General features: G+C 34.9%; 1 protein-coding gene across 50 annotated transcripts in view; it reads right to left on the bottom strand.

The window, feature by feature from the left end:
* The window catches only part of LOC145291925 (tensin-3-like), a 1,436,242-nt gene that overhangs the window by 350,649 nt on the left and 1,057,882 nt on the right, over positions 1-27,711 (bottom strand). For all 50 annotated transcript variants that reach the window (XM_080137783.1, XM_080137795.1, XM_080137791.1 and 47 more), the window contains 3 exons: positions 22,491-22,558; positions 19,519-19,616; positions 17,465-17,515 (listed from right to left, as the gene is read on the bottom strand). In XM_080137783.1, the coding sequence (XP_079993909.1) occupies positions 17,465-17,515; positions 19,519-19,616; positions 22,491-22,558 (217 nt within the window). The remainder of the gene's footprint in view (positions 1-17,464; positions 17,516-19,518; positions 19,617-22,490; positions 22,559-27,711) is intronic.

Below are 27,711 nucleotides of genomic sequence, written 5' to 3'. Positions count from 1 at the left end.
TGTTTCATGGAAACGTATAACATTTGTGATGAAAGTTTTCCTTTATATAGTGGTTAGGGTTAGAGTTTGCAAAGTGATAGAAAGTCAGCAAAGTGATAGAAAGTCAGCAAAGTGATAGAAAGTCAGCAAAGTCCGTACAAAACACATGTGAGACGATGTCTTACTTCCCTGCTTGGCAACAATCTTTAACCCCGAAATGGTGTGCCTTGGTTTCCTCCCACTTCATCTTCTGGCCATAACTATTGCAAACTGTCGCAAACTAACTCTAAATATATCAACATCTATTGTCCAACTCGTTGTGTCAATTACTGACACACCTTGATTAACATCCTTTTTTATGGAGATCGTTCTGGCAAGGCTGGAAGCTACTTGATGTAAGGAGCTAATGTTTAAAACTTGCCAACGATAAGTGTTAGATGGAACAGATTCTCATTCAGAAAACAGCAATTATTCCCCCTTTGTCAAAAACATTGTTCATGGAATGTGAGGATGAAAACGACAAAATAAGGGAAGCAGGAGTTATGCAGCCGCCGAAAGTAAATCTAAGATTCACTTTTTACTCAGATGTCTTTGTGTGTCTTGGTAAACTAAAGTTCCCCTCGTTCATTGTCCTTTTACTAATCTCACTTTCTATACGTTTCTATTCGCAATGCCCCCCCCCCCCGGGACAGAGTTAGACACCAGGGTCGTTTTTTAACGTGGAGAAAAGGAACAAAGATAAAAATTGTCTCAGTCGTGAAGGATTTCTCCTCCACTGACAGAGAACAAGAAATTAAAGTGCAGCATCTGAAGAACAGATACTACACTTTGAGGTATTTATTTGCTCCCTCACTGAGCAAATTAGGCACAAGGCCGATTTTAAAAGTGAGGAATGAAGGGGAAATGGGGACCAACTCCCCGGGGAGTAGGGGAGCTGGATAGTGACAATTGGTATGAAGGGTTGCCCCTACATTGACCAAGGTCTTATATGTGGGGTTTCCCCCACATATGGTCTTTGCTTGCAGTATCTGTCGGAACAGATACTACACTTTGATCTTGTCCCGAAGGCTAAGTACTCACTTTCTATACGTTTGATTAACTGATTTCCTCTGTTTTTTTTGTTTTTTTTTTTGGGGGGGGTCTAACACTTGGGAGAGGGAGACTTCAATAGAATCGGCATCAAGGGGAGGGGGTGATAGTATCGCAAACTAATGTTGCATGATTCACCCAACAATTAACAAGTTTGTTTTTTATGCTCTAAGAATGCTTCACAAAGAGATCATTATCAGTACGATTGCAAAAATAGATAGAAACATCGGCGACATTATCAATATATACAAAAAAGAAAGAAATAATCACGTTTGTCTGCTGAAAGCGTAATTATAGCAACCATAGCCTCAAGTACATGTCTCAACAGAACAGAAAGGGTCAGAAAGTAGGGGTTTGTTTGTAGAACGGTTTTATAAATTGCTACAAAATGCAAACAATCACAATAAGGGTCAGACAATTTGGTGAACCATCAAGTTAGAACTCTTGTACGAAACGATCCACCAATGAATGTCAAGCTTTTTTTTTTTTTTTTACTCTTTTCTTTTTTTTTTAAACTACAAATGAGGCATATTGTCACTTGGAGTATAAGGGGCTACTATTTGGGATCATGTATAATAGGAAACTGTCGGGAGTTGAATAGCGAGATATTAGAGCAGGGAGGGAATTCCAAAATCTAGAAGTTAGTAGGAAGAAATTAATAAACAACAAAAATGTTTTTTTTACTATACTTTTAAACGGTCAGGATTACCAGATTTTGCCGAAGATATGTGGGGGCTTAGCAATGCATGCAACAATATGAAAGGTGATGGTGGCTAAGTGATTAACGACAAGGACTATCAACCTGGCTGTGCAATGTTCGAACCCAATAATTCTAATTGGAAAGATATCAGAGAAACGAATGCCAAGAATAGAATCATTTGGATGTATTTCCCATGTCAATGTTATTTTTATGATTAACACATTAAATTTTTGTTATTTTTTTTTTTTTTTACTACTAGCCTGGGTGCCTGTGTTTGGAGGTGTGTGTTGAGCAAAAAAAAAAAAAAGAATTTATATTATAGACAAGCCTGGGTGCCCGACGTTGCCCGGGTGTTTGGAGGTGTGTGTTGAGCAAAAACAAAAAATGGTAGTAATCAGGAAGACTCGAACCCGTACCGTGAAGGAAGAAAAGAATGTGAAAACAAAAAAACATGACCTCTTTGCTGTTGCGGCCATCGAAGTGACAAATGTTTAAATTAATGCTATTCAATCGAAAAGAGGGGGTGACTTTTAAAAATATTGGCAAAAAAAGCGACCCCCTTCCTGTAGAAAAGTGCCCAGTTGAGGGTGAAAGAATTAATAGTTTTTTTTTGTTGTCCGAAGGATCGAGCTTCCAAACGATACTGATCTTGTGAAAATCCATCGCCTCTGTCGAAGGTTTTAGGCAGACATACAAACATACCTACATACATAAATTTGAACAGACAGGTGAGATTTATATTATAGATTAATCTGTTTGTTGAAATATAAAAAATGCTGTAGATTTCTTATTCTTTGCACATCTTTGTTCTTATTCTTTGCACATCTTTGAAGCGTGTGGTCTTCATACAAGAGTTACCTCATTTTAATGCAGCCCTTTGTGATCTGCAAAATCTTTTAAGCTGTGCCAGTTGGGCAGTAGACAAGAATAGGCACAACAATGTTGCATCATATGCCCCCATCAGGTTCAGTCTGCTTTATAATAAGAAGGCCTGAGGAGAAAATTTTTTTAGTACATTATTTTAAAAGGTATAAAGGGCTACTATTTGGGATCATATTTACAAAAGGATCACTCTGTAGGGAGTAGAGCAGAGAGATGTTTGTTCACATTACATTTGAATTGCTGCATGACAGTATAGTCAGGGAAGCAGGAAACTGGAAGGAAATTCCAAAGTCTACCAGTCCGTGGGGGGGGCACAAGTGCCATGAGTTCATCAGAGCACACTCGATTAAAGTACTTGCCAAATAACACAGGAATATAACATTGTGGTCATGGAACAGAGGTTGGAACTTGGCCGACAGGGCGGGACCAATTAGGTTTGAGACTCTTTTTTGGATCCTGTCTCAGAGGAAAAGACTAGTGGTAGATGTTTTGGCCTAGATATGGTGACAATACTCCATGCATGTGGCTTTGTAAAAATTTAAAATACTGTCAGGTGGAAGTATATTTCTAATACATATATAATAATACACAAAGGCGATTACATATACAAAAGTCATCACCCTTATTTTTAAAAGATTCAATGGGATTAAAAAAACATTTCATCTGATGGTGATTTGCCAAACGTGAATCTCAGACTAAAATACACTTTCTTGACCTTTGTGCTAAGATCAATGTATGACCAACGATCCCCATATTTTCCACAATTTTGATGGCCTTGTATCCTTTGTTGAACTTGACAATACTTTTGTGAAACTTGTATGGCATTTTAAGCAACAGTGAGCTACACCCATGGATTAACTAAAGATTTTCATTCAAAATTTCATACAGATTCCAGAGTTTCGACAAGATGCACCTGAAGAAGGCTGGAGGTTACATCGGCCGAAACGTTGTGAGAATAACATCCAAGATGAGAACAGTAGTTAGAATAATCCATATGATCCAAATATAATTTTATTTGTAACAAGAATTCAAAAACATATTTTCTTTTATTTGTTCTTTGGAAATTTCTTAGTTCAATAAATATTTGTTATATTTTATGGTAATTTGAATAATTCATTAACCGGTAATTACAAAAAAAATAAAAATAAAATAAATAAATAAAAAATAAAATGTTCAAAGTTGAGGATTTTTCAATCCATTTACTATGGTGGTCTTATTTTCTTTCCATTAACACAACGCAAACAATAAAGTTTATCAGGCAGACAGAGATTTTTTTTAGTTAATAATTAAATGAGTTGATTAACAGACAAGAAAAGAATTTATCGAGTTGCACATAATTTGCCGATGGCCGAATTGAGTTTGAAATAATGAGAAAGAATTCATCCATCGCTCAATACAATACAAGGGAGATAACTCCATGAATGTCGTTGGTCTACTTTTCATTTCATATATTAAACCTTCCATAAGTTTTGTCCGGATTTTAACTTCTCTGAAATTTAATAAGTGAGAATATCTAATGAAACTGAATAATATTTATATTTTACTAGTGAGACCTGTGGAAATTCCACAGTAGCATCTTTCGTATGTAATATATTGCTGTTGGGCATTCTGTGGATCAGTGTGAATGGAAACTCGCGATATTATTGTACCTATTTACTATGCCTCCCCACGGGACAGAGTTAGACACCAGGGTCGTGTTTTAACGTGGAGAAAAGGTACAAAAATAAAAATTGTCTCAGTCGTGAAGGATTTCTCCTCCACCGAAAGAGAACAAGAAATAGAAGTGCAGCATCTGAAGAACAGATACTACACTTTGATCTTGACCAAGAGGCCAAGTATGTAACTCGCGATATTATTGTAGCCCTTTTGTTAAAACTGCAAAAATATTTATCTAAGTAATCTGGTTAATGTAGTGTCAGAATATATCTGGTTATTACGGTTTATCTACAATATCCTTATAGAAGTCTGTGACATATTTTCATTGTATGGATACCCGGCATGAATGGAAATCCCAGAAATATCATTATACCATCTTTAGACAGAACAGATACTACCCTTGGATCCCAGCCAGAAAACCAAGACGGTATATTTTAGTTTCACATCCGACCTAAAAGCGGCATCACTTTTTTTATTTTGCTTAATGAATTAGTTTTTTTTACATTTAATTGTGTCTTTGGTGATCGGGAGATCCTATTTACCAAAAAAGGAAGATAGAAAATGACAACATACTACGAACATTAAATTAACGTAGCTTATACTAATTTAATGTTCATAGTATGTTTTCACCTTCTATGCTCCTTTTTAATAAATAGGATCTCCCGATCAAATAATTTATAATCTGGAAACCGTAACGTACATACATACGTTAAAGGTACTACTATATTAATATATAGATAAATATGTATCAGAACACATTAAACCATTAAATTTTTATCTTGCAGGAAAAATTAATTAAAATTTTATAGATGAAAACCCTTCTAACATGAAAATATCCAAAAAGCATTTGCAAAATATAATTTATGCATTTTTAAAACTAATGAATCACCATTTATTAAGGCTAAAAACCATTCGAAAATAAGGGTTAATGGGATTCAATTATTTAAGAGAATTACTCAACAAATATTTCCTGTTGGATGTTGGACTTGAAGATAACCATGTTGTAGCAAGCTTATTAGCAGTCCTGGGGGATTGTGTTCCACAGATGATAAGCTCATGGAAAGAAACTGTAATGGTATGATGTTGATCTATCCCACTTTGAATGTAGATGGACTCTTCCAAAGACTATGAATGGATTTACAACTAAATGTTGTGGCAGTCATAGCCGCAGACTTTCTGTAAGATACTATTTCCATATTTCTATAAATGTACTCTTGTAAATATATTACCATACCATTTTAATTAATATTGGTCCTTCAAGATCAGAACAGAAATCCTATTCATGAAACTTTGATGATCAACAAGACTATGAGAGGATTGGAAACGATCGCATGAAACGACACAATTTGATTATTTAGAAGAATGGGTAAACAAGTATTTGCTGATATTGAATGGAAAGATGACAATGTTGTAGTTAGCTGGGAAGCAGTTCTATGATACAGTGTTCCATAGATGGTAAGCTTTCAGAAAGAAACTGTTATGGTGTAATGTGATCTACTCTATTTCAGATGTAGATGGACTCTTTCAGACTTGTGGCAGACATAGCCACTGTATCAGACACAAACTTTCTGTAACATACCATTTCTGTACTTCTGTAAATACACTATTGTAAATATATCACCATGTTGTTTTAATCAGTATTGGCCTTTCAAGATCACAAGTTACCAACCTGACTTTGCAACAATTCCAATGTGATATCTATGTATTTGGATGCATCAACCTATTAAATTTTATCTTATAAGAAAACTAATTAAAATTTTATAATTGAAACCCCTTAAAGCATAAAATTAAATATTTATATATTATAAATATGTATTTCAAAACATCAAACTATTAAATTTTATTTTACAGGAAAAACTAATTAAAATTTCATAACTGAAAACCTTAAAACATAAAATTAAATAATATTTATATATTATAAATATGTATTTGAACACATCAAACTAAATTTTATCTTATAAGAAAAACTAATTACAATTTCGTAACGGAAAATATGAAAATATCCAAAGAGCATTTTAGGCACATTTTTTTTTGAGGTGGCTTATTTTTTTTAATATTAATGAGTTATCATTTATCAAGCTGAGACCTACTTACAGGAAATCATCAAGCTAAGTTTATGGACTTTTTTATTATTTAAATATAAAAAAATGCATAATATATTATATCACCTTATAATATTATATGTGTATACATGAAATTATATATTTTTTCTTTTGTGTGTATTGATATTCATATTAAAAACCCTATTTTCTATTTATTTAAAAATAAAATACAATTTTCTTATATATGGGTCGTGGAATTGCATCCACTAGCAAAAGATCTAGCTAATTTGCATATTCTGTTGAACATTCATTTTAATTAATTCCCTATTAGTTGCTTTGGTTTTCTAATGGGATGATTATCTTTAGTTAACTATTACGTACAATTATATTAATGCAGATATTCTACATGATTTATACTTGCATAATACTTGCATAAAAGGTTTATAGTAAACACAAAATTGTTTCCATATATATTTATATATACGTTTAATTTGTTTAACAAATTTTGCCTACCAAACTCCTCCTAGAGGTTTTTGTATACAGACATGAAACTTCATATATAAGGTATTTGAAAACTTTGCAAAACTTTATATTTGGGTTTTAGTCCGGAAAAATCGGTGCAAAAGTGTGAAAATTAGAAAAATTAATTTTGCCAGGTGATGGTCGAACGCCGGCATTGCAAATGCATAACGTAGTTGATATTGGTTCATGTTTTAATTTTTAGCCTTGCAGTAAAGTAAACATGTTTTCATAGCCCAGTCATTGAGGGTAGAGGCAAAATAAATCGTGAGCTGGACGTTTCGGTTTCGATTCTCGGTGGTGGCACATGAACCTGTTTTTTTTATACTTTTTAAATCATTACTATATATTGCACCAATTCTATCTATCTATATATATATATATATATATATATATATATATATAAAAAAGTGAAAATGTCTGTCTGTCTTTTCTCTACGGTAGTTAAGGAAGACTATTATACAGAAAGGCATTACTTTACATATTCACACTTTTTAATATAACCTTATGAACAGTACATAGGGCCTGAGCAAAGCCGGGCGGAAATGCTAGTATATATATATATATATATAAAATAAATTAAATTCTGAAAAGAATATAATTTTTAATAAAGCAAACCTATCAAAATAGTAAAGCGCTACACAATTAAGAGAAGCAATTCATAAATCAAATTAAAAAATGAAGGATAAAAGTTACATAGAACTTTATTTTATCATCAGATCAACAAGGAAGGAAAATAAGACAAAAGTAGAAAAAAACCTCTTAAGGTCATGGCATTTTGAAGCAAAATGCTTCTCATCAGAAAAAGAGAAAGTTGGTATTATACAAATATAAGGATATCTATATATCTATAAAAGTGAACGTGTCTGTGTGTGTGTGTGTGTCTGTGTACATTTTCCTACGCAATAACTCTGTGAATTTTAAGTCTACAGCCTCGAAATTTGATATACAGGGTACTGAGATTTGGGAAAATCTTTGTAATCCATTTTCGGCTAGAAATTTGGCTGTTAAGGGCTCGAAATTCAACGATTTGACCTTTGAAAACTCTACCAAACTCCTCCAACGTTTGCTCAGTTGGTAGAGTGCTTGCCTCGCATGCAAGAGGCTCGGGTTTCGAATCCTGAGCTCGGATGTGTCTAACTGATGAGCCCAAATGAGGGCGAAACTCGAGTCTTGGACTTCCGGTTTGTTGACTGTCATGGCTCTTGTGAGCTGCGACGTTGTTTGGCTGTAAAATTTATTATACAATCTCTCACATTCTGAAAATCATATATATATATATATATATATATATATATATATATATATATTCTGAATACGTTGAAAAAGGCCAAGGGAACGCCTGGAAAATTTATTATTTACCTCAATATTCTTTTATTTCCTATTTTTTCCATTTTTTCTAATTTAAATGTTTTGAGGTCATTTTTTATTTTGTCTATTCTTATATTTGTATAATGCCGGCTTTTCTCCTCTTCTGATGAGAAGCATTACGACCAGGCAAAACTACCCCTCTTCCAGACATGTCATGACCTTAAGAGTTTTTTTTCTTCCTGCTTTTTTTTCTCATTTTCGTCCTTATTGTTCATACAATACAATTAAGTTTTATGTAACTTTTATTCCCCCTCTTTTTTAATTTAAGTTCTGTATATGTACTAGTGGGACCTGTGGAAATTCCACAGTAAACTTTTTCATATGTAATATATTGATGTTGGCATTCCATGGATGCTCAGCAGAATTGGAGGCACCCTGATATTATTGTAGCTTCTTTTGTTACTACTGCAAAAGTATTTATCTAAGCTAGCAGGGATGCCTAGTCATAAAATACGCTTAAATATGATATTTTAATTTATGCAGATTTCATATATATTATTATAGAGTCAATTTTCTATCGATTCTTATATATTATAAAGTTGTGATTTCAAAAATAAAAAGATATATTCATATGACTTGGGTACATCAGCTTGACTCAAAACTGAAACCAAAACTTGTGAAGAAAATATATTTATATACACTTGTGCCCGATATTATTCATACCCCCCCTTGAAAATTGAGTTTATTAGGTGTAACTTTGTAAGAATTTATTGTTTACGTCCATATTGATACATATTCTTAATAAACCTCTTCTGATCATTTTCGTCATTTTAAAATCTCGGGATACTTGTAATAAAAGAAATATGCAGCTATTTATAAAATCTGCAATGTTCAAAAATAATCATACCCCCTTATTTTTTCAGTATTAATCGAGTTTCTGACTGTTTGTTTCCTGTTTGATTCTTATTTTGAATGCTTTTATACAACCTTTGATTAATTTCATTTCGTTTTTTAGATTTTTCAGAAATTAAAATGATATCAACTGAAAACCAATAAAAGAATAAAAATTATTAGAATGGGGAAGAAAAAAGAGCTTAGTAATGATCTTAGGACTAAAATTGTGAATTCACATAAGGATGGTTTAGGTTACAAGTCAATTTCCAAGAAATTTGAGGTCCCTACAGCAACAGTACAGAGCATCATCAAAAAATTCCAGAGCCACCACACAACAAACAACTTGATTGGTAGAGGAAGGAAAAGGAAACTGTCTGCTAGAGCCACCAGGAATATTGTAAGAAGTGTTAATGCAAATCCAACCACCACTACTAAGGACATTTTAGAAAATCTGGAGTCTTCTGGCATAAAAATATCAAGGGAAACATTGCAAAGGACTCTGCATGAAAATGGTCTGAAAGGAAGAAGGTCAAGAAGGACTCCATTGCACACCGGAAAACACCTTGCAGCACGTCTAAAGTTTGCTAGGACCCATGTGAATTCTCCAGAGTCCGTTTTCTCAAGTATTTTGTGGACTGACGAAAAAAAACTGAATTGTTTGGACATATGGATGCTTCTTACGTTTGGAGGAAGAAAGGAGAAGCTTACAACCCAAAGAACACCATACCCACGGTGAAACATGTTGGTGGTAGCCTAATGTTTTGGGGCTCCTTTTCGGCTAGTGGTCCAGGTAGTTTGGTCAAGATAGATGGAACCATGAAGAAGGAGCAATATTTGGAGATACTCCAGAAAAACATTAGACAGGATGCGGAGAAGCTCCATTTAGGACCAAACTGGGTCCTTCAACAGGATAATGATCCAAAACATTCTGCCAAAATAGTCAAGAAATGGCTTGAGGATAATCAAATTAATGTTTTGGAATGGCCTAGCCAGAGTCCCGACCTGAACCCTATCGAAAACCTCTGGCACATATTGAAAACTGAGGTTAAAAAGCGGAAACCTAGAAATTTGAGGGATTTGGAGAACTACTGCATTGAAGAATGGTCAAAAATCAGTGTTGATGCTTGTAAAAACCTTGTTGATAAATATCCAAAACGGTTACAGGCAGTTATTAAGAATAAAGGGCATGCTATTGACTATTAGTAAGAGAGGTATGAATAATTTTGAACTAGTGCCATTATTGTTTTTCTTTGTATGTTTCAAACTAGCATAATTTATTTATTTGTTGATTTTAAATTAAATGCTTATGCTTGATTTATTGTTTGAAATCCCTTTAATATTGTCTACCTTCTGGTTTGAGCAATATTCTTATAGAAATCTCAAAGATCCGAGGGGTATGAATAATATCGGGCACAAGTGTATATATATATATATATATATATATATATATATATATATATATATATATATATAACTTGTGTTCCTTCAGCTATAATCAAAAATGAAACCAAAACTCACAAAGAATTCTTGGTAAAATTATGTTTTATAAGAAACTAGCGGGGAGTACCTGGTGTTGCCCGGGTGCTTGTAGGTGTGTGCATTGGGGGGGGGGGGTAAAGAAGAACAAAAAAGAAACTTAACCCTGTTTAAATATTAAATAAAAAAAAATCGATAAAAAACAGCGATTTTAAAAATGGAAAAAAAATAAGGGGAGGCGCTTGGTGACAGGTCGGCTCGAACTTGGAGCCTGTTTTTAAGGAGGTCAAATTGTTTTACTGTGGGATAGTTGACGGTGACGTTTACATCCGGCTCAAATCCAGTTTTGCTGTTTTTATACTGAAAAGTGAAAGCAACATGCGGCGATCCGAATATTTATCTTTTGAAAGTCGAGCAAATTAAATTAAATAAACAGGTGACCCCCCCGTCGTTAACTCGTAGATATTATCATTTAGACGTGATATAAAAAGTTTTAAGAAGAAGTGAGTCGACCGATCGCTTCCCGGAAAAATGCCTTTCTCGGACATACACAAAAAGTGAACAAACATACATACACACATTTTCGCTTTTATATATATAGATGGAAGGTCATAACAATTAAAACGATAATCGCTCGGGACAAAAAAGATGTAAACTTGACACACGCTATCCTATTATTATATAGATATGTGTGTGTTTACTCTGATAATTCCTTCAACGAAATAAAACATGTTTTTCTTTAACTTACTTGCCACAAGTATATTTTATAGTACTTTATCTTTTCCGTTCTCAGTCAGTGAGGAGATCCTTCTAGACTGAGGACAACTTTAGTTTTGTGTCAATCTAGAGCACCCTCCTTTTTTTAAGAGATGGATTTTCCCATGCATTAAAAACCTGCCCTAGTGTCAAACCCTGTCCTCATGGGGAGGCAAATTAAAATGCAACCACTGATAGATTTGAACTCACAACAGCTTGTTTCATTAGAACTACATTCGAAACATTCAAGTTCTCGCAAGTCAAACGTTTCGAGCATGTTAGCAAGTGCACATAAATTCATCAAACTGACGACAGATAAAAACTGACATAATGGCCGCATGTCAAAAAACAATGATAATTTACAGGAATTCATTCTAAGAATTCAACTTGAAGAGTTCATTTTCCTCATTGCAATGCTTAAATACCAACCTGTGCTATGGCTGAACAGACAAAACCTGCGACAACTTACATTAGACGCTCTGCATAATCAAACTGGTGTTTGCTCAGAGATGCACTGGCGATCTTCTTTCACACTGTGTTTTGCAATCCTGAACATCCTGCCTCAAAACTGTGTTAATAAACATGTATCACTGTCACATTTTCGGAATTCTAGATTGACTAACTATTGTGATGTTTCCTAAGTTTTATGCATTCCCTTATTAGCTTATTAGTCTCTGTCTATTGAGAACAGTTTTATAACCATCTATAAATATAAAAGCGAAAATGTATGTATGTGTGTTCGCTTTTTCTGTATGTCTACAAAAGGCTTTTTTCAGAGAAGCGGTTGATTGGCTCGCAACTTCTTAAAACTTTTTATATCACATATAAATCGTAATATCTCAGAGTTAACAACGGAGCTCGCCTGTCTATTTAATTTGCTCGACTTCGGGAAGATAAATATTCAACATTTGTCGCTCGTCGCATGTGGATTAGTCTTTTTCCTATAATAAAAGCGACACTAATTCTGGCGGTATTTTCCGTCTATCGGCGGAAATGTCCGAAAGCAATCAGCTTTGATCAATGTGGAAATATTTTCCATATATCAAACAATTGCTATTCAATTTGGATAAGGGGAGCTGTCTCCCCCTAACCCCAACGTCTTGGGGAAAAAAAAAAAAAAAGAAAAAGCATCCCACACTAAATGAAATGCTACCCCGCAGTCAAAAGTTGACCTCATTAAGTAATTAAAATGTGCACCTGCAAAATCCAAGTAATTAAAGAAATTCAAACGTGTTTCCATTAGGATCTCGCGGTGGCCCAATGGTTAAAACCGTCGCACTCTTGTTTTTCACACCTTAATTTCCAACTTTGCCTCAAGGGTTCGGGTTCGATCCTCATACTTACCTACCAAAACATTTTTTTTTTTTTTTACCCCCACCCCCGGAGTTTCCACACACACCTCCAAACACCCGGGCAATGCCGGGTACCCCTCGCTAGTCTATAAATATAAAAGCGAAAATGTGTGTATGTATGTTCGCTTTTTGTGTATGTCTGTAAAAGGCTTTTTCCGAGAAGCGGGCAGTCAGCTCACAACTTCTTAAAACTTTTTATATCACATATAAATCATAATATCTACGAATTAACAACATATAAATCATAATATCTACGAATTAACAACATATAAATCATAATATCTACGAATTAACAACATATAAATCATAATATCTACGAATTAACAACATATAAATCATAATATCTACGAATTAACAACGGATGTTGCCTGTCTATTTAATTTGTTCGAATTTGAAAACATTTTTCGCTCACCGCATGTGAATTAGGCTTTTTCGTATAATAAAAGCGACACTAATTCTGGCGGTATTTTTCCGGTCGCGATTGCCGGAAATGTCCGAAAGCAATCAGATTTGATCAATGTGGAAATTTTCCTTATATCAGACAATCGCTATTCAATTTGGAAAATCCCCTTTTTATGGGGAGTCGCCCCCCCCCCCAATATCTTGGGAAAATAAAAATAAAACAAGTCTTCCTGCAGTAAATAAAATACTATCCCGCAGTCAAAGTTGACCTCATTAAGTCATTAAAACGTGCACCTGCCAATTAATAAATAAATTAAAACGTGTTTCCATTAGTATTTCGTGGTGGCTCAGTGGTTAACGTTGCACGTTTTTTTTTTCACACTTTAATTTCTAAATTTGCCTCAAGGGTTCAGGTTTGATCCTCATACTTACCTACCAAAACTTTTTATTTTATTTTACAACCCCCCCCCCATCCCCCGACACAAACACCCGGGTGACCACATACACGCCTCCAAACACCCGGGCAACGCTGGGTACTCCCCGCTAGTGGCTTAATAAAGGCAAGCAAGAACAAAAATGGCAAATTTAATGATGATGAAAGGGAGACAACTACAAACTTTCTAGATGCACCTGCATATTTCTATAAGAAGCTCTGTCGGTCAGCTGGTTTTCAAGACTAAACATGCAACTTAAAAGGAAACATTTAATTTTAAACGTGTTCAAGCCTCTCTCCATTAGTGGATGTCTGTTGGTCAGTCTGTCGTGCTTAAGTTTGGAATAGCATTCTCTTTGGTTTGTCACATTTAATTGTAAAATATTGTTGCCTTTTCTGTCATGTTCAACTTTAAAATAGACTATGACGGACATGTACATACTTTCTCCAGCATCCCAAGTGCTATATAAAGGCGACACCCAAGTCATTCAGGTTTAATTTTGCAGGTTGCTCTTGGATGATGTTGATGTTCATAATTATCGACATTATTGTTTGAGTTCGTGTTGGGTTGCATTGATGTTGCTAGTTCGTTCGTGAACATTCTGGCCAGAGTGAAGAGTTCTCTCACTGATACTGGCACACAGGCATTCCATACTAAAGTTTGTAGTAATATTTTTTAGGTTTATTAAACTTTCATTTCAAATCAGTTTTGGTGGTCTGTCATGCTAAAACTTGAAATCAAATTTTCAGTGGTCTGTCATGAAATCTGAAATAACATTTTTTTGTTGGTCTATTAAACTTAAGCTTGAAATTGCATTTTTTTGTTGGTCTATTAAACTTAAGCTTGAAATTGCATTTTTTTGTTGGTCTATTAAACTTAAGCTTGAAATTGCATTTTTTTGTTGGTCTATTAAACTTAAGCTTGAAATTGCATTTTTTTGTTGGTCTATTAAACTTAAGCTTGAAATTGCATTTTTTTGTTGGTCTATTAAACTTAAGCTTGAAATTGCATTTTTTTGTTGGTCTATTAAACTTAAGCTTGAAATAACATTTTTTTGTTGGTCTATTAAACTTAAGCTTGAAATAACATTTTTTTGTTGGTCTATTAAACTTAAGCTTGAAATTGCATTTTTTTGTTGGTCTATTAAACTTAAGCTTGAAATAACATTTTTTGTTGGTCTATTAAACTTAAGCTTGAAATTGCATTTTTTTGTTGGTCTATTAAACTTAAGCTTGAAATAACATTTTTTTGTTGGTCTATTAAACTTAAGCTTGAAATTGCATTTTTTTGTTGGTCTATTAAACTTAAGCTTGAAATTGCATTTTTTTTTCAGTCTTCTATCATGCTTATGTTTGAAATAGCATTCTCAGAAGTTTTCCCATGTTTAAATTTTTAATAATATTTTTGACAGTCTGCCAGGCTAATGTTTGAAATCATACTTTCTGCTGTCAACCAAACTTAAGATGGAAATAACTTCATTGATCATTGTTATGCTTAAGTTTGAAATAGCATATTTTTAAGTCTGTTAAGCTTAAGTTTTAAATAATGTTTTTGGCACTTTATCATGCTAACATTTGAAATTATATTTTCATCTGTCTGTCACACTGAAATTTGAAATAACATTTTCATAAGGGCTATTAAGCTTAAGTTTGAAATAGCATTTTCGTTGGTTGTCATACTAAAGTTTGAAATAATATTTTTATAAGTCTGTTTAGCTTACGTTAAAATAACATTTTGATATGCTTAAATTTAATATTAATATTTTCAGTAATTTGTCATGCTTAAGTTGTAAGCACCATTTCCACCTGTTAAGTGTTGAGCCATTATGTTGAACAAAGATGGCGACAGTAAATCAAATTGGCAAAGAATCACTGCAGTCACGGACCCTTCCAACCACCCCCTACCTGACTTTCCTATGCGGACAGACGCCACACTAGACGATCTGAAAACCACCCCTGCTCAGGTGCATGCTATCATAAAAAACCTTGATACCTCAAAAGCATGTGGACCCGATCTTATCCCAGCTGTGCTATTAAAAAAGTGCTCAGCCGAAGTAGCTTCAGTTCTCTCCAAACTCTACAACAAATGCCTTAATGAAGCTTGCTTTCCGGTCTGTTGGAAAACTGCTTCTGTTGTACCAGTATTCAAGAATTCTGGCGAAAGGACAGACCCATCAAATTATCCCCCCATTAACCTCCTCCCACTTTTTGCCAAAATATTTGAGACCATAATTAACCATGCTCTAGTCAATCATCTTACAGATGCTAAACTACTGACTGACAAACAATATGGATTTAGACAAGCCCGTTCCACAGCAGACATCCTAACTGTGATCTCTGACCGTATATACCATTCACTGGACAACGCGGGGGAGGGCAGAGCGGTAGCTCTAGATATATCTAAGGCTTTTGACAGGGTATGGCATGAGGGTCTCCTCAGTAAAATCAGATCATACGGTATCACTGGTAGAATACTTAACATAATTAAATCCTTCTTAGATAAGAGAAAAATCCAGGTTGTCCTCGACGGTCGTACATCTAAACAATATGATATAAATGTGGGGGTGCCCCAGGGTTCTATCCTTGGACCTCTATTGTTCCTGATATTCATAAATGACATCCCTGACAACATTGCCTCTGAGATGGGTATATAGGCTGATGACACTATACTCTATGGCAGGCACGACAGGAAGATGAATGAACACATTTCTAAAGAAATGGCAGAAACACGAGAGGAAGACCTCCAATCTGTAGTGGAATGGGGACAAAAGTGGTTGGTCGCGTTCAATGCTGCCAAGACTAAACTAGTTTCATTCAATAATTACAAGAAACCCTCTCTACCACCCATAGCAATGGCCAACGACTCTTTATCTGAGAGTCCATCTTTCAAACTCCTTGGCCTAACGTTCACAGGAAACATGAGTTGGAACAATTACATTGAAGGCATTGCTAGGGCCGCTGCAAGAAAGGTGGGCTCTCTCTACCGTGCTAGAAAACTACTAACACCCGAAAGTATCCTGTACCTCTATAAGGCCACTATTCGCCCATGTATGGAGTATTGCTGCCACATCTGGGCTGGTGCATCTGCTACTAGTCTCTCGCTCCTTGACAAGGTTCAAAAGAGAGTCGCAAACCTGATAGGCCCTGAACTGGCATCTAAGTTTCAACCTCTGTCCCAACGACGAAATGTTGCATCCCTCTGCCTTTTCTACAAGTATTTTAGTGGTGAATGCTCTGACGAACTGCAATCACTTGTGCCCCCACGACGTGTGCACCCTTGACAAACCCGACAGGCTGCTAAATCCCACCCCCACACTGTAGAGATCCCTAGATGTAAAAGATCTTTTTACTCCAATAGTTTCTTCCCCAGAACCGCTAGACTCTGGAATTCCATTCCAGGTCCCTGCTTCCCCAACAGTACTGACGTGCAGAAGTTCAAGTGTAACGTGAACCGACACCTTGCTGCCCAAATCCCTACATAGTACCCCAGTAGTTGTTGCCCCTGATAGTAGCCCCCTACACCAAAGTGGCAATTTGCCTTGCTTGGGGTGAAAATGTAATAAAAAAAAAAAAAAAAAAAAAAAATTCTTTAGAATAAAGATGGCAGCATTAGATTAGATTGATAGAATCAATGCAATCACGATCAGCAGTGGTTCAGTGGTTCAAGATGGAGGTTGACTTGAATTCCAAATTCGATATTTTATAATGCGGTCGGAGGCTTCTCATTAGTTGATTGTCATAACCGTAGTTACAAATAAGATCGTCCATAGCATTGGGGTCATACCCTCATTAATAGTCAAAAACATTTTAACACGACCAATGAAAATCCTATTTCACACATAAGCATGAAAACGTTAAAATTCAAAATCATATTTTCATTGTAAAACGTACATATTGAAAAGATGTGTCTCCGGAATGCACGCTGCTGTTATGAGACTGAAAAGATGACTAATAACTCAGAAATTCTACTTACTTGTGGATTTATTTTTACCAAGTCTTCCCTCTTTTCTGAAAGGTTAATTACCTGTTGAACAGAAGATAAGAAAAGAATAAGAGTTATTAAAAAAAAAACATAAAAACTTTACATTTTATAATAAATGTAAATTACCAGAATTGGTTTATTTTTTTTTTTTATAATTAACAAGTTAGTTTCCGCTTCTGTAAACTCCATAAAAACATATAAATTCTTTAAGATGTGCTAGCAAGTACATTTTCAAAACCAAAAGTTGATGTGTGTGTGTGTGTGTATATATATATATATATATATATATATATATATATTTTTTTTTTTTGTATACAGAAAGTTGTTAGATGAGATAAGTCATTAGTACCGTCGGTTTCAAGCCCAATAATTAGGACTGTTTCAGATATCCATATCAAGCTCTCTTCAGTCAATACTCATCTCGATGAGTATTGACTCATCTACGATGAGTATTGGTTGAAGAGAACTTGATATGGATATCTGAAACAGTCCTAATTATTGGGCTTGAAACCGACGGTACTAATGACTTATCTCATCTAACAACTTTCTGTACACAAAATACAAAATATAAATATGCTCTTATTTTTTTGGATTTTCCTTTTAATTGAGCACTCTGCTGGATTTCTTTTTCCAAAAAAACTAATCATATATATATATATATATCTAAAGTGAGCGGAGAAAAGATATATATATTTTCCCACCCTATTTTATTTTTATTTTATTTATCAACATAAAATTATTAACTTCTTTTACTTTATTTCGTTTTTTTTTAAATATTTCTAGGGATATCTCTCTTACTACAAAAGATGCTAGTTTTATTTTGGTGTCTTTTTACTCAATATATATATATTAATTTATTTATTTTGACACTGAAACATTGAATCTCATACAAGTCATAAAAGCCAACAAATCAGAAGCCCAGGACTCAGCAGTTGAACGCATCTGAACTCAAGATTCGAAATCTGAATCATTCTAACGAGTGTAAAAAATCCTACTTGTGAGACATTGGCTTCGGTTCTCAATAGTTGGATGAGGACACCCATTGTTCGAATGAAGTAAGTACATTTCATAGTCGGATTTTGCCGCAATTCGCGTGTTAACTAATAGACTTTCTTGTGTTCGGTGCGGTTGGTCAGGTGGCAGGGTATTTGCCTCGCTTGCAAGAGATTCGTTTTTTAAATCCCAAGTTTGGATGTGTTAAACTAAAGAGCCCAAAGTTTTGGACTTCCAGTTTGTTGGCTGACATGACTTGTGTGAGCTGCGACATTGTTTGGCTGTGGAAATAATTATATAATCTCACATTCTTAATATATTTTATATATATATATATATATATATATATATATATATATATATATATATATATATATATATATATTACAATTGAGTCAAAAGGAGCACACTTAGTATAGAAGGTTTTCCCCTCCACTAACTATGGACAAATCAACTTAAGTGTAGCATCAGAACAGATACTACACTTTTATGTATTTATTTTCACAAAATACAAAAAATTACAATTTGAACAAATTAGGAACAAAATCAATTAAAAGTGTGGGGATAATGGATGTTGTTGGTCACTCTTGATCTCAAATTAAGATAATTTAACGAGATAAAATAAAATGTAGAATAATAACCAATCATCAGACAAGAGAAACAGGAAGTCAAAAGTAGCACACAATCTTGACTATAACCGCATATTATATAATGCATTATTCTGATTGAGGTTAGAAGCGGATTTATGGTAACGCACTTATGCAATATTTCTGAGTTTAAAGATTTTTATGAATTAAAAATTATCGGTATTTATTTACGAAATCAAAATGTGAAACAAGGTCGTTTTTAATGTGGAGGTAAACCAGCTCCCCAAAAAGGGGATCTCTGGCAGTAGGCAAAAATAAAAAATTGCCTTAGTATAGAAGGGTTTCCCCTGCATTGACTAAGGAAAAATTAACTTGAAGTGTAGCATCAGAACAGATACTACACTGTGATCTATATTCAGATCTCAGCCCGAAGGCCAGATCCAAAATGAATTTTATTATATTTACCAAATAGTTATCTCCATGTTTGGTTTTCAACATATTGGCAACTTCTTTGAGAGCGTAGCAGTAAAGATCATCATGTCCCTCAGCCGGAAAGGATATTGCTGCAATAGGAAATGGTAAAAAGTGAGAGAACGAAAGGGGTAGATGTGGAAGAGGAAGAGGGGAGGGAGGAAGGGGAAAAAAGAGGGGGAGGTAGAAAAGAAGAGAGAGGGAAAGAGAAAAGATGAGAGGGAGAATGGAAGAGAGTAAGGAAGAAAAGAGAGAAGAGAAAGTGGAAAAGAGTGGGGGGGGGGAGAAACAGAGGCAGGAGAAAAAGGGAACAGAAGAAAGGAATGAAAGAAAGGGAAGGGGAGGAAATAATGAAAAGAATAAAGTGTGAAGAGAGGGGGAGTGAGAGAAAGATAGAATAGAAAGACTAAAAAAAGAATGAAAGAAGAGAGGATAAAAAAGGAGGAAAAGAATAAAATATTCTTGCTCAGAATTCACCCTATATTAAAAAACAACAATAAAGAAACAAAAATATCATATTCCAAAAGTCACATAAATTGATTAAGTAGTTTTATCTTCATAAATAAAATCAGAATCCATAGGCATTGCAACCTATATCTCGTAAGTATAAATTATTTCTGAATTATCTCCCTTTGTTTCTTGAGATTTCTTTTTCAAAATGGTGAGTGGAACAGTTACTTCTTGGATACTCATAAAATTTATTTTTGTTTAGTTGAAAATAAAATTACTTCATCAATTTATATGATTTTTGGAACATGATATTTTCGTTACATCATGGGTAGACACATCATACAAATTTTTCTTTATTTTTCTTTTTTAATAAAGAGAGAATTCTGGACAAGAACTAGAGAAAAAGAAAACAAAAATAAAGAAAAACAAATGACTGAAAATAAAATAAGTACATCAAAAAAATCAATCATTCTATTATCATATTTTTTATTATTAAGACAAAGCTTATCAAAGTCAATAATTGGTTAAAGAGAAAAAGTCTTATTGAAGGTTTCTAGTTTTTAAATTGAAAATTGATTAGCAATAAACAGTTCTTCATAATTTTCTATTGCTTGGATTTTGGGGGGATGGATTTTAATTTCATTAATTTGTAAACATTTCATTAAGAAAGTTAACTCGTTGGTCTAGTGGTCTTCACCAATTCTGATAGCTCATTGTAATACAGCTTCCTATTCCAGTAGCTTTTTGCAGAACTCTCTTCCTGCTCACTGTTTTCCTGTTATTTTTAACCTTGGTCTTTTCAAGACAAAGGTTAATACGCATCTCCTGGCTTTTTTGATAATAATCTTTCTTTCTTGTTAGCTCCTTAAATCAAATGGCTTCACGCCTTGTTTGGGGGTGACCCCCCCCCCAACAAAAAAAGTTGCGTGACAGGTCCTTTTTAAGCATTATTAATAGATTTCTATTAACGATATAAGTACAGGCTAGAACAATAAATTTGTCACCCTAAAAATAAAAAAAAATACAGCTTTATTTTAAAACTTTTATTGAAAAAAAAAACAATTCAGGTCACTTGATTATGTAGTAGAGCTGACATATATTCGATGTAGCTGTTTTCAGCCTCAATCACTGCCTCGATACGGGTCCGGAACTGGGAGCATGTCTTTTCCACAAGCACTAGCGGGAGGTTGGTGAATACTCGGCGGATGGCAGGGATCAGGCTGATTTTGATATTGTGAGAGTCATGTTGGTGATGTTCTCAACGTATGACCAAAGTAATTCACCGGCTTCAGGTCGGAGGAGGGAGGGGCAGTGAGAGAAGTCGTAGCACTCCTTGAAAAGCCAGGGCTGGGTTTCTTTGGACTTGTGGGCAGACATTGAGTCTTGTTGCCACACCCAGGGTCTTCTAATGGCCACCTGATTGCACCATGGGATCACCTCACTCTTCGGCACATCCAGGTAAACTTTGGTGTTGACTTTCAAGCAGACATTGAAGATGTGAGGTGGCATGATGTGGCCCTCACTTTAAACCACACCACAAACCATAACCGTGGCTGGAAACTTCGTTGAGCTGTGCCCTTAAGCATTAAACAGTCTGGATTTGCATTTTAAGGGTGCTGGCAATAATCCTGTTATCATACCTTGGATTGATAGAGAGCAGGAGTTGTACAGAGGCGCATCTCCAATCTTGCTCGTTGTGTTACTTTCACATATGAGAAAATGCTCCTATCGCTCTTGGGATTTGTACACAACTGGCCAACTAATGCATGGTCGGCAGCAAAAAAAGAAAACCGCTTTTCATCAAATGGAAATGGAATCACGTCGTCTTTTCTAGGGCGACAATTTAATCATTCCATCCTGTAATGTAATGTATACTCTTAAAAAGAATACTCCTTGCTAGATTATAATTCTTATCTAAAAGAATAAATGCAGAAGTTTTTTGTTTTCATTTATTATTTAGAGAGAAAAGACTTAAACACAACTATTCGTAGTTTGATTTGCATAACCATTTTCAAACAATAAATTGTTTGACATTATTCATTTGGAATTTTATTGTCTTATTTTTATTATGCACATGCAATAGTATTGTTGATAATAACTGTAATTAATAAAAGTAATTTAATAAAAAAAAAAGGATAAATTAACAAAACCTTTCTTCAAATATGGTTCATTAATTTTCAAGGGAGGTAATTTAAGCAAAAACCATTAGAATTTTACAAACAAAAATAGATATGTCATGTTAAGTTTATACATTGAAAAAAATATATAGTTATTTCTAGACTAATAATTGCCGCACGGCAGGTTATTATTTTTTTTTTTACTTACAATATATATATATATATATATATATATATATATATATATATATATATATATATATATATACTTATATACTTAGAATATATATTTTGAAAAACGTAACATTGTATCAGTTACAGACAGACACTCAATCTCCATTATAGTAATGTGTTAAGATTGATGAGTAATAAAGTTTTCAGTTTGAATGATTTTCTTACCAATAATCCTTTCCATGACATAAGTGAGGTCAAGCACCAACTGGTTTTCCCCAGCAGGCTCTTGATTTCTGAAAAAAAGATATTATAAAATTAGTTGATAAAAAACAAAAAACAAAAGAAAAGAATGCATAGCGCAATGGATAAAAGAACCAAGTAATCATCAGTTCAAAGTACAATCCTCAGTACAGATGAAACTAAGATTACAACTAAAAATTTCTTATGCGGTCAATCGTATCAACCGCCGATAAAACAAGTGAAGCATGCATGGTCCCCCGTGAGTGCACAGTGAACGAGGCATAAAAAAAAGTTCAGCATTTGTCCCCTCCCCGCTCCCAATTTAGCCCCGAAAGCCCTCAAGGCCTTAACATATTTAAATTTGAGTTTAGCACCATACAAAACTGCTAAATAGACATATACAGAAAATTTTGGACAAATATGGTATGATAGTCCCAAAAATGGAGTGTTTTTATTAGCCGTAAAAGAGCCCCTGGGGCACACCTAAGAGTTATCGCAAAGTATAGACAAACAAAATTATATAAAAATCAGTTAGTTACAACTTTTCACAAAGTTTTATAAAAATCCAAGGCACCAATTTTTTTTTAGTAAACACAAAAGTGTCAATTTTAGCTATTTTAACCCGGAAGGCACACCTAAGAGGGGAGAGGGAACCGGAGTTTTCCCGGAAAATCCGGTTTGTTACTTTTTTACTCATATCATGTTTAATGTTTGTGCAAAATTTCAAAAACTTCCATGGCGTAGTTATTGAGAAAAGTGCGGACAGATGAACAAATGAACGGATGAATGGACAAGGGTGAATTTATAGGTCCACCCTCCCTTTTGTCAGGGGGGACCAATAAAGCATTTCATTTGAAATTTAAAAACTGGAAAGATGTTTTTAAAAAAGACTTGTAGAGGTTAGAAATCAAAGATTCCAGAGATCATGAAGAAATGAAAACCTTGGAAAAGAAATTGAGCAATGTTTTTTTCGTGTTTAAAGGATGCTTTCATGAGGAAATGTATAAAAACTGAAATAGACCACCAAATGACATAATCAATAAAATCTGAGAGCTTATCATTCAAATGGGCAACACAAATGTGAACAAATACCTTGAATAAATTGCCGAAGCTGCCACAAAGAAAGTAGGATCTCTTTACCATACTAGAAAATTACTCGCATCTGAGAGTATCCTGTATCTCTATAAAGTCACCATCCACTCGTGCATGGGGTATTGTTGTCACATCTGGGCTGGAGCATCTGCCACTAGTCTCTCGCTCTCTCTCTATCTCTTGCTCAGACAGGTTAAAAAAAAAAAAGAGTCTCGAATTTAATAGACTCCACACTATCAACTAAGCTCCAACTCCTGTCTCATCAATGCAATGATTTACAAGTGCTTTAATAGGATATGCTCTGATAAACTTACAGCAATTGTACTCTCTTGACGTACATATCCCTGACAAATCTGTCTAGCAACAAAATTCCACCCTTTCACTGTAGAGGTTCCTAGATGCCAGAAAGCCTTCTCCTCTCTAATAATTTCTTCCCTCAGGGTGTTAAACTTTGGACTTGCTCCCCTGTTTCTGACTTCACTGACTGTACTAACATACAGAAGTTTAAATGCTATGTAAACAGACATCTTGCTGCTCAACTCCCCACAATCCCTTGAAGTGAACAAGAGTAAGTAAAAAAAGCAAAACTCATTCCTCCTTATTTTTTTTTTAATTAAGATATTGAACTTTAAAAAACTGATTGCACAAGTAGAACATTTTTTTTTTACAAAGGAGTAAGGCCCCAAGGCCACTCGAGGATAAGGGTTAATGAGTGTATGGTGGTCACTGGGACAACAGCATAGTAATTGTTAGTAGTGGGTATAATTTGGTAATTTGACTATTTAAGAAGACATCTAAACAAGAACTTGTTTACATTGGACTTGAAGACAACCATATTGTGGTCAGTTGCAAAGCATCCCAGCAGAATATAGTTCCACAGACGAGCAGTTCTAGGAAAGAAACTTTGTTCATGGAATTTGCGTTTTGATTTAGGCATGTATAGAGAGTGTGGGGGGAAACTGTTGACAGTGGTTGTAGCTAGATGATTGCTTTTTGTGAAAGTTTGGCAAGGGGGTATCATGGATTGGAGCTCATACGAGCATCTGTCGTGAAAATAATGATAGAGCAGAAACAGGCTCGGAACGTCTCTTCTGTGGGAAAGAGGTTTCAGAGAACTATTAACACAACAAATATTAATGTAATGGATCCTACGCAACTGTTTGGAAACAAGCGGAAATAATACTTTTCTATCTTCCATATATGCAGGTGATTGGAAACTTGCTCTTATTAAGCACTCTATAATTTATTGCTGAGATATAATTCTTACAATAAATGAATAGTATAGGGTTTATTTAGAATTCTAAGCTGCCTATTATTTTGTACTAAAGTGACACTGACTCTAGGCAGGTTGAATCCTCTTCCTCCAAAGGAGGAAGTTTTATAGGAATATCAAATTCACAAGCAGTCACTAGTCGCTTGTATATACCCATCAGTTGATAATGTTGGGTTTTTGTAGTTCTTGCAAAAAAGTCTTAGCATCCTCTTACATACAGTGCCTTGTATCTAGTATTCCCAAATCGTAACCCATCTCATACTGACTAGGCTCAATGTTGCTTAACTTTGGTGATCTAGCTAGACGGCTCTCCAACCACTGATACCCATGACAACTAACACTCTACCTGAGAATTCTTCCTTCAAGCTCCTCGGCCTAACATTTGCGGACAATATGAACTGGAACAAATACATTGAGGACATTGCGAAGGCTGCTGCAACGAAGGTAGGTTCCCTCTATCGAGCTAGAAGACTACTCATACTTGAGAGTATCCTGTACCTCTACAAGGTCACCATTCGCCCATGCATGGAGTATTGTTGCCACATCTGGGTTGGTGTATCTACCACTAGTCTCTCCCTCTTTGATAAGGTCCAAAAAAAGGGGTTTCCATCTAATAGGTCCTACTTTGTCAACTAAGCTCCAACCTCTGTCCCATCACCACAATGTTGCATCTCTGTGTCTGTTTTACACGTATTTTAATGGAATGTGTTCTGATGAACCCGTTACACTTGTGCACCCAACGTACATATCCCCGACAAATCTGCTTAGCAACAAAATCACACCCCTTCACTGTTGAGATCCCTAAATGCCAGAAAGCTTTCTATTCTAATAGTTTCTTCCCTCGAACAGCTAGACTTTGGAATTCCCTTCCTGTACTGATATGCAGAAATTTAAATGTAATGTAAACCAACATTTTATTAATCTTTCATAGGCATGGTCCCAAATAGTAGCCCCTTATGTCCAAGTAGCGATATGCCTTGTTAGGGGTGAACGTGAGTAAAAAAGAAAAACGAAAAGAAAGTGTGGCAACATGATTATGCTGACTGACAACTGCATCAACTGATTTCAAAAGGAACTAATTTTTTTAATTTTTGTTTCCACTAACTAGTTAGCACTTATGAAGATTAAAAAAAAAACTACTTAAATCTAAGAAGTGACAAGATGAATCAATTAAGAATTATAAAACATGAAAGAATAATAAAAATGGTAATAAAGGAGAAATAATACACAAGGTTCCTTGTTTCTGAAGTTTTTAGATGAGGATTGATAATTCATATTATTTGGACTATTGTTCTCATCTTGAGTTTTATTCACGCGACATTTCAGTTGATGTAACCGCAGACCTTTTCAGGTGTATCTTGTCAAACCCAGGAATCTTTCTGCCAGCTACGTCCTAAAATGGAGTACTGTTGCGACATCTGAGCAGGAGCTGCTCAGCACGCCTTATCCAGCCTTGATAGAGTTTGAAACGGACTTCAAAACCTCGTATGTGATGCTCTTTTCTCTTGTGTGTGCAACCTCTTTCCCACAGAAGATATGTTGCGAGTCTGCCTCTGCTATATCGTTAGATTTATGGCAAGTACCCGACAGAACTCCAATCTATGGTTCCCCCTTGTCAAATTTTCACAAAAACACTCGACAAGCTACAACCACTATATATGATTTCCCTCACTGTCTAACTGTGCGTAAATCTTAATGCAGATCCTATGAACCAAGCTTCTTTCTCAGAACGGCGTGCCTGTGGAACACTGTTCCGTTGTTCTGCTTCCCAGTTGAATACAACATGATAGCCTTCAAATCTAATGTAAACAAATTCTTGTTGAGCGGTCCCCATAAATAATCAAATTCTACGCAATTTACACCATTAATGATTACTACGCTACAACCTTACATTCATTAAACTCCTATCCTCGAATGGCCTTCGGGCCTTGATAAGTGGTGACTCCCAGGTAAAAAAAAAACAAAACCTGCTATTTAATTCATGGGAGTAACGTGCTCTTTTTTCATCAGCCATGACTGAGTGGAAGTCCTGAGTAATTTGCAATTGTATTTTGAGTGCTGCTCGCACCGAGAATTGAACCTTCAACCTCCAGAAGAGTGTAACTTACAACTGAATTTTATCAAATACTTTATCCACTATGAAACATTGGGTGGATTACACTCAAAATGAGAACAGTAGTAAAATAATCCAAAGTTCCTTATTCTTTCCTAGACAACATCGAGTAGCCTTGCTAGTCTATATAAACAAAGCAGTAGATATGTGTGTGTCTGTCTGTGTGAAAATATTTAACTGATAAACTCTTAAACTACTGGTCACATAACACTAAAATTAACAGGAAATAATATTCATACACCAAGGATGGTTTAGAACAAGTAAAACCTTTGTTTAGATGGATGAATAATACGTACAGAAATATGTCAGCAAGTTGAAATGCAAATTGTTCGTTTCAAGTTGCCGACATATTTCTATAACTTTTGCGCATGTGAAAATTCATTCATAGCTTGAATTGGTTTAATTTTAAATCTTTCTTATCTATCTGCTGACAGCTCAAACGGTAGGGAACACGGCTGGAGCGCAACATGTTTTTTTTTTTTTAACTTTTGAAATCAGTACTATATATTAGGTACAATATAATATTCAACAGGGAAAAGGCTCTGTAATAGTAAATACGAAATCTGCATGAATTAAAATATATTTAAGCGTATTTTACGACCAGGCAAGCTTCCCCCCCCCCGCTAGTACTTAATAAAATTAAACTGTTATGCAGAATTATAAATTCCTTGTTTATACTGTTCATTTAAAAATGAAGTCTTTGTTCACCCCCCCTCCCCGAGCGCGAA

Source organism: Euprymna scolopes, chromosome 13, assembly GCF_053919585.1.
Source record: "Euprymna scolopes isolate OS-2025 chromosome 13, ASM5391958v1, whole genome shotgun sequence".
Taxonomy (NCBI): domain Eukaryota; kingdom Metazoa; phylum Mollusca; class Cephalopoda; order Sepiida; family Sepiolidae; genus Euprymna; species Euprymna scolopes.
Note: the sequence above shows the minus strand (reverse complement) of the source record. Positions and strands in the feature narration are given on the sequence as shown.